Source organism: Vigna radiata, chromosome 10 (genome assembly GCF_000741045.1).
Source record: "Vigna radiata var. radiata cultivar VC1973A chromosome 10, Vradiata_ver6, whole genome shotgun sequence".
NCBI lineage: Eukaryota > Viridiplantae > Streptophyta > Magnoliopsida > Fabales > Fabaceae > Vigna > Vigna radiata.
This window is the reverse complement of record NC_028360.1, coordinates 8246612-8255445: the sequence shown is the minus strand read 5'-3', so window position 1 is coordinate 8255445 and position 8834 is coordinate 8246612. Positions and strand designations below refer to the sequence as shown.

The window sequence follows — 8834 nt, the reverse complement described above, 5'->3', positions numbered from 1 at the left end:
ACTTTTATCTAAACTTTTCTTGACGTATAATGTTACATAAAGGCAAAGGTGTGTGCATAGGAAAACCACTTATCTATCAAGAAAGTACTCATAACAATACACCAGCATTAAATTTTGATCTTAACTTTAGTTGACTCTAACAGCTACCCTCAATTTCTCACAAGAATCTCACTATTCCACGCATAAACCCTACCCCATAATCTCATCTTTTAATGTCTTCATAAACTTTGTCTCAAATCTCAAATTCTGCGTTTTAATCATCTTGACTGGTTCAACTTCACAAAATCGGTTTGTAAAATGAGATTTGTACTTTTTTATACATTATAAATTAATCTTATAATATCATTAGTCGATGTAACATAAAATGAGATTGAAATGTTAAATAAATTTAACAAAATTTGATTAAAAGAAATAAATCAACACGTTTCTAAAGTTTTGAAAGACTAAATTGATTCAAACTAATTCTAATTTTCACTGAAAGTTAAAAGATCAAAAATATATTTAATCTTAGTTTAACTTGACCTTAAGTCAATATGAAACTATAATTATGTTCCTTATAAATTTACATGGAAGGTCACCAAAACTTTTTTCTCTTAGCAACCTGAAAGCATTTGCCATGTAATTTTCGTACCAAATGAATGTTAATGAAGCATAAGATGTAACAGAGGATGTTATGAAAGATGAAAATTGTATCCCCTTGATTGAAAAACATGAGTGAGGAAAAAGTTTACATGGATAAATTAGTAAGTAACTTAGTACTGATCGAGCAATAACATCTTTTGATGGAGGAAGCATCGTTGAATGATGAGGGACAGAGGTTTACATGTAAATGACAACAATTATCTTTTTACGCTTTTATGATTGGCAAATAAAAGGAAAATGCATGCACGAAGTCACATGTACATCAAAAGATTGATGAAAATGAGTGCCACCATGTTGCTGTTTTCAATAATGTATAATATTAAACCATGTTTAAGCCAGGTGTGAGTGTTTGTGTGTATTTCTAAAGCAAAGCAAAGCAAATTGGTCAGTAGATTCCCATTCCCTACTTATTTACAAAAGAAGCCTTTAACACTTTAGACAAACCAATGCATCAAGATTCTCTCACAGACATATATATATTCAACGAAGGAACTGCATCTTTTCTCATTCTGCTTCATTGTTTCAGTTTATGCAGCATTTTCTTCTGTGCTAAAGATCAAAAAGCAAACACCTATTCAATCCATGTTTTTTAATTTATAACATGCTATACAATTATATACTTAATTAAATATGATCTTAATAAATAAATAAAAATAAAGAACCGTTTAGTAGGAGGTTTTTTTTTAATAAAAAATAATACTTTTGTAAAGGTAGGGGTGAAATTAGAAAAACGGGTGTGAGAATAGGAAAGCCCTTATGTAACAAAGCAAGAGGAAAACCAAAAGCCCAAACCTGGTATTGGTTCGATTCAACTTCCTCTCTGTAGTGTGGTTCACTTATTTCGTTCCAAGCAAGAGGCTCTTGGAACCTGGGCAATTAGGTGAGAACACGATTGAAAGAACTTTTCTTAATAAATATATTGATTATCTTTATATTTTTTTGTAGCATTTAATTGCTATTTTTCTGCTTATAATATCATACTGAATTTGTTTTTGGACATAGGTTAATTCATTATTTAGCTCTAAAATGATATATGTATTTCCCTTTGGAAATGATTTGGATGAAGCTTAACAGTGGATGAGTTTGGGAACAAGAAAAGCATGGTTTCTTCAACCAAGATGTAAATGTTAGTCATAGTGAAAACGAGGTTGAAGAGGACGCTGTAGTTATCTCTTAAATAATCCACACAAAAAAGAAGAAAAAAAAAAAAAAACTGTCACAAACAGTCCCATGAGATTTGTTTTTGATGAAATGGTAGGTTTTAGGATAGCATGTTCATGAGTTATAACTTCATATATAATCAGTCTAAGGAGACTTTGTTGGCGGTCTGAAGAGCTACTTGGTTGAAGAGGTCAACAAGTTGTTTGACATAATGTCTGAAAGAGTTGCACCAAATATGTGTATATTTTCTTTCTGAACTCTATGAATGTGAGACAGTGATCCAATGGGGTTCCTTTTAAATTCATTTACCGTTGTTTCTCCATACCTGGTACCTCTGAAAATGGTGATATGGTATTGCTGAAAGAAGCATGGGCGCTTGAATACTGGATACTGTATCAAGTATTTGCTAACACGGGCACCTGTACTAATTTGTGGGATAGATTTCGAAAAGAATAAAAAGAAATTGATAAATAAAACTATGGAAAACATGCAGTATCCCTGGTACGACCTCATTTGTTTCTCCTCTTTTGGGCATTGTCTTCATTCAGCAGTTCCTATAGCTGATACTTAGTCTAAACTAAGTTTATTTTATGTTCTGTATAATGCTTCTAGTTTTGTATCTGAAACCCACCTATTAGTGTTCGGATACTCTAAGTTTGGTGTGGCCTTACAGTCATTTAAAAATGTGAATTCTTTTTTCAAATTTAAATTTTAGTCTTTTTGACTCATTCCCATGTAGATCTGCATGCTCAATTGCATCTTTGGCATTTTGACTGAAATGAGTGTCTGCAGTGCGCTAGTGTTTGATGAGTGTAAAGTTATTAGCTGTTCTATGACAATATCTTAATTGTTTATTTTTATATGTTCTTTGCTGTTATTGGAATTGAATCTAAAACTGGGTATATTGAATCTTGGACTTTCAGTATAACAGTGGAAATGTAAACGGGTATGAAAGGAAAACATGTCAAGGATATCTAGTGATTATTGGTTTAACCAAACAAATGAGTATCTACAATGTTCGATGACTTATTTGCTGTTCTATTACTGTATTGTAGTTGTTTAATTCTTTTAATGTTCTTTTCTGACATTGAAATTGAAGCTAGAGAAAATTGACCATGTTGGATCTTGGACTTTCAGTAATGTAAAGGGTTGTGAAGGAGAACATGACAAGGATAGCTATTGATTTTGTATTAACGAGAACCTATTTGAGACTTACCATTTAGGAGCCAATTCAGTAATTTACCTTGGATTGATTAAAAGATAACTTTTGCTCTGTCTTTTGCATTTCTAGCTCTGGGGAAAATATATCCGTCAATCTGATTATGTGATCATAGAAATAGAACTGGGAAAAAAATATATCCGTCAATCTGATTATGTAATCATAGAAATAGAACTGCTGCTTGAACAAAATTTACTTACTCAAAGTGCTTCCAGCACGATATAGCAACCTTTGTATTTGTTTTAGACGTGTGTTTTCCAGATGGTAAATTTTTCTTCAGAAAATCTATTGAGTTGTTTCATGTGTTGTTATTTGAAGTTTACTAGTTCTTTTCTTTTTCATCAACTTTTTTTGTCGTATGTATACGTTTAAGATGCTACACCTACACTTAGTTTATGTTTCACTACTTGTTATGTTCATGATATTTCCTATTGCTCAATATTTCCAATTCGTATGTGATATTAGAAACAGTCCAGTCCAGTCCAGTCCAATACTGCTTTAGATTGAGACAAACGACAGTGGTTGGTTTGTAGTTTGGAAAGTTGCAAACCCTTGCTCTTCTAACCATTGCCCAAACCATGGTTTACCGTTTCCCAAACTAGTTGAAAACCATGGTTGTACTTCATTGAGAACTTAATGTTTGGACTGACACTATGACTTACTTCTTGTGTTTCTTACATTATAATCTTCTCAATGTCTATCTTTATGTAGCATTTGAATTATATGATTTATTTAAAAAACAACAGACAGGATGGGATCATGAAAAAGAGCAGGTTGGATGTCTATTTCTGTAACCTAAGTGCTCATATAATTCAAATCACATGTAATGAAAGGCCAAATCCCATTTTCTAGTTTCATTGAAATTATTACATGACCATGTTATCCATATTAAATTCATCATGTTACATTATTCTACTCAATTGATAATTCTGCATATATTTTCCGTATCTTTTCAATTCTTGCTTGATATAATGATTTTGTGATAGCCTGAAAAATAATAGTTTACATTTATCAACTTTCCTAGGAGGCTTTGTTTCTGTGAGTGTGACTTCACTGATCATTGATATAAGAAAGACTAATGGCACATTCATCAAGCTTGGTCGCTATGGGCCTCAGTTTTGGTCCACTTCTGAAAACCAAAGTCAGTGTTTCTGGAAGTCTTGTTCGCAGATCTTCAGTAGGACTTCGCATTCGGGCGGTGCAAGAAAATGGTGGACCACGAAGGCTGGTGGACATCATCAGACGTGTGCCGGAGTTCTCAAGAAATTACTTCAGAAGTCCTTCTCGCAGGGCTCTGTTTGGTGGAATCTCCTTGTTGGGTGGATTCTATGTTGCACAAACAATCTCACTGTCTTTTGGAGCTCTAGGAGTCAATGATGTTATTGCTGCAGTGTTATGTGTTCTTCTTACAGAATATGTGACTAAATTCTATTACAGCCGACCAAAAGTTACTTTCCCAGTTGCTCTTCTCAACAACTTTAAAATGGGTTTCACCTATGGACTATTCATCGATGCCTTTAAGCTTGCCAGTTGATCTTCAACATCAAAGCAACTACTCAAGATTGAAACCTTCATACATAGCAGGGTACTCTCCAAAAATTGCTTTTGGTTTGGTTCTGTTTAACCACTAAGCTTGTACGTGTCAGAACTGGTCACCACATAAAATCCAACATGTCATGATACGTTGTACCTGGTCACACTCCAAAGTTGGTTTGCTTTTGGTAAATGTCAAACCCTTGTAAATGTTAGAATCGGTCCTAGAATCATCCTTACATTTCTTGTAAATCAACCCACATCTCAATTATTCTTCCCTAATATTTCTTCCAATTCCTTTATAATTTGTGAGGCTATTCTGTCTTTTCACTATCTGTTCCTGTTATGTTCTAAATATATGTACCTCTGTATATCTGTGCCTGACAATGTTGGATTGAGCCTATGATCACATTCTGGTTACAGTTTTTTTGGTGGACCTTGAGGATAAAAGATTTCATAGGGAAGATAACTCTAGATAAATGGATAAAATATAGATTTATTACGGTTTCATTATGTCCATTGTTAATCTAAATCTAATTTTTCAAAGTTTTTATTTCTGTTTTACACTGTACTACCCTACCATTCTATGGAAAATCAACATTCCTGGCTCTATTATGTTGCTGAAATAGTTGCAAAGTAGTAGTTATTGATGCACTTATAGCAAAAAACCAAAATTGTGACAACACTAATCCATAAACGTAGATAGTGGAGATGTTTGGTCATCAAACCCATCAAAGTCTGAGACAAAAAACAAACTGTTTGATTTTATGGGCATGATGTTTTTGGTTTGTTGATATCATCTTTATGAATGTTAGGTGACAGTATTAAAGCTCTGGATATTTAGTCCTTATCAATGTCTTCCGAGGAATCTTCTAAAATGGGGGTCCTAGAATAAATTGAGTTGACTACCTTCATTGCTATGGGAAAAGAGGCTAAATAATTTAGTAGAATATGCATATAGGAAGGTATAGTAAGGTAGGTATAGTAGGGTATTATTCCTTTTTGTTGGATATTTATATACTTCTACTTGCTATCCTTACTTTACTGCTTAAACTTGATAAATCAATAAAAGATACTAATTTAAAAATAATACAAAATGTGATTTGTTCATGTTGTGTTTATCTTTTAAATATTTCCTACAGATTATATTAATTGTCCCGTAATGGCTAAAGTAGATTATTTAAGAACTGATACACTCTTAAGTAAGAAGAAGAGTATCCAACCATATCTAAATTTTTTCATGAAAATATACTTTTATCACTTAATATATTTATCTTTAAATGTTATCACTCCAAATTACATATATTTATTTAAATGTGACCAAAGTTTTATGTTATAAAGTTCAACATCAGGTTTTTCTTTTTATTGGTGTATGTTTTCAAATGTTAAGTTATGTATTAGTAATGTCTTCATACAAATTTTGTCATAACTTGTATTAGGTATGATTTATTATTTTAACAAAGAAATTTATTTTACTTTCAAAAAGGATAAAATTTTACTTTAAAGAAAATAAAATTCGGTTTCACTCTTAAATTACATCAACATAACATTAAAAGTATTCAATCACAATATTAAAAAGCCTTTAGCCTTTAGCCATTCGAGTATAAGTTATAACTGAAATAAATTAAACATAATCATAATTCAATTTAAGTTATATAACATCACTGTAAACTTACTCATTCTTGAATCTAAGTTGTATAATATGATTATGGAAAGATGTTATTTGACACTATTTGAAAATTTTTATAAAGATAAAGTGGGTTTAATAAAAAATAGTTTTTTTTATTTTTAAAGAGAAAAAAAAAAGAAAGATAATAAGAAATAATGTCAAATGTAATAAAACAATTCTGGTGTTAAAATCCCATTCTCCTTATGATATGATTTTATTTACTTGGATTGGTTAAATTGATATTATATGTGTGTGTTGCATTAACACGTTATCATATTTTAAAATATATTTTTTATTTTAATGTGCATATATTATATATTATTTACATTGTACCTTAACTTTTGAACTTTAATTTTATTGTATATATTTAATTATTATATTTAGATATCTTTTACAGAGACATCTCTACTATAAAATATGTGTAGATAAGTAAAACCAATCTTTACCCTTTTTCTTTGAAAAAACAAAAACTCCCCATCCTTTTCCTTTTTTTTTATCATTATACTTCATTTGAATAAAAAAATATATTTGAAGACTAATAAAACAATTTTATAAAAACAAATAATAACACAATTTATAAGGATTAAAAATTTACGGGAAAAATAGAAATATATTTTTTAAATGAAAAAATTACCCATTAAATAACTAAAAATACAAAATATTATTAGAAAAAAATCTAATGACATACTTACAAATAAAATAAAATACTATGTTGTATATAAATATAAATATAAAATTATCATTATTTGTAATCATTGACATTTTCTTAATCCCAAAAGGAATAGTAAATCAAATTTAAATTTTATTAGTAAATCATTTAAACTTAATGACCTTATTTCTCCAACTTTGTTCAATAAAATATAAAGTATTACATGTGTGGATTAAAATATTGTTAAAATTGTCATTGCCCAACTCAGTTGAATAGTTTTAAAGGATGATATCATCATTATATTAACCTTATTTCTCCAACTTTGTTAAAAGAAATTATAAAATATTGAATTACAATGTTGTTAATTGTCCTTATTTATTAATCCTATTTCTCCAACTTTGTTCAATAAAATAAAAAATATTGAAGATGTGAACTACAACATTGTTAAATTATCCTTAAATCCTACCCAGGTATGAAACTTTACTAATGACTAACACCAATTTCAAAGTCAAACTAACTTAATCTGAATGCATTCCTAAAGCTCAATTTTTTTGTTTGGATGTGAGAAAGGAAAAGAGCGTAAAACAAAATTAATGTTATAAAAAATTGGATAACTTATTATATATACTAATATAAACACAAACGTACGTGATGTCATATTTTTTAAATATTTGTATTGTATTATAAGTTAATAATATATATAAATGGATTAAATTAATTACAAATTAATAATATATAAAGAAAAATAATAAAAGTAATAAGTATATGTTGGAAGTCCCACATCGATTAGAGATAAGGTCAATTTATAATATATAAGTGAGGTGCAGACCTCACCTTACAAGCCGGTTTTGTGGGGTTGAGTTAGGCCTAGAACCCACTTCTAACATGGTATGAGAGCTATGGTTAGAGACTATCCTAGCGATATTTGTTGGGCAGATTGTTCCACCCCCTATTGGGTCGTTATCGGAAGGCGTTTTATACAAAATATTTTAAAATAATTGTTATTTCTAAAAAATCAGTTGATATATATATATATATATCCTTTTTATATATCGTATAGATCGAATACGAATGTTTTTGAAATAGTTATTTTTTGTGAATATCCTTTATTATATAAATTTATATGTGGGAATGTATGTAATGAATTATTTTGATTTGTTGCTGTAATGAATTATAATAAAGTTTTTTTTTTATTAGAAAAATATTTTTTCAGTAATCTTGATATTATTTAGTGTGTAATACATTATAATTACACTATGTGTATGTTATTCACTGATGAAAATATCCTTGAAGTGATTCACAGGTGATGTTATTTATTTTTATGACAAAGTAAAACTATTCAAATGTCCACTTCATCACTTAGGTGATAGAGTTACTCACTCGTTCAAGCAATGTTTCATAGTTTGAGTAGTTAAATTGATTTTCTCTCTTCCAAGAATTTAGGTGATCATATGTTGATTTGCTAAAAAAAGGAAATATCATATTAAAAATGATATTTAAGTGTTTAAAATAAAGTATTAGACTCCATTGATAAAAGAAGACATCTTATTTAAGATTTGTGTTATTTTAATAATAAATTTTAAAATGAATAGGGAAATCAAGATTGTAAATATAAGTGAGATGTTTATTCCTTATTTTATTTTAAAACCTTCATTTTTATAGAATTTTTTTTCTTTATATTCTCTCTAATTTAAAAAATGTTATGATTGGAAAATATTTGTTTTTGTCATATTCAAATATTGAGAGCTGGTGGAGTAAAAATAGTATTAAGTCAATAAAAAAATTAAAGCAAGTAATATATATATATATATATATATATATATATATATTTTGTTAAATATAGTGAAAATTATATATTTGAATTAATTCCTTGTGTTAAATACACACGTAGGGTTCTCTATTTATAATAGAAGAAATATGGGTTAAGCCCAAATATAAATGAATATGTAAGAATAAAATAA

The 8834-nt window shown here is 29.1% G+C and overlaps 1 protein-coding gene across 1 annotated transcript; it reads left to right on the top strand.

Annotated features, from left to right (window-relative positions):
• Positions 1-1420: 1420 nt before the first annotated feature.
• LOC106775399 (uncharacterized protein ycf20) lies at positions 1421-4860 on the top strand. Its single transcript, XM_014662522.2, has 2 exons — positions 1421-1522; positions 4047-4860. The coding sequence occupies exon 2, from the start codon at positions 4101-4103 to the stop codon at positions 4554-4556; it is 456 nt and encodes a 151-aa protein (XP_014518008.1). The 5' UTR covers positions 1421-1522; positions 4047-4100; the 3' UTR covers positions 4557-4860.
• Positions 4861-8834: the final 3974 nt, after the last annotated feature.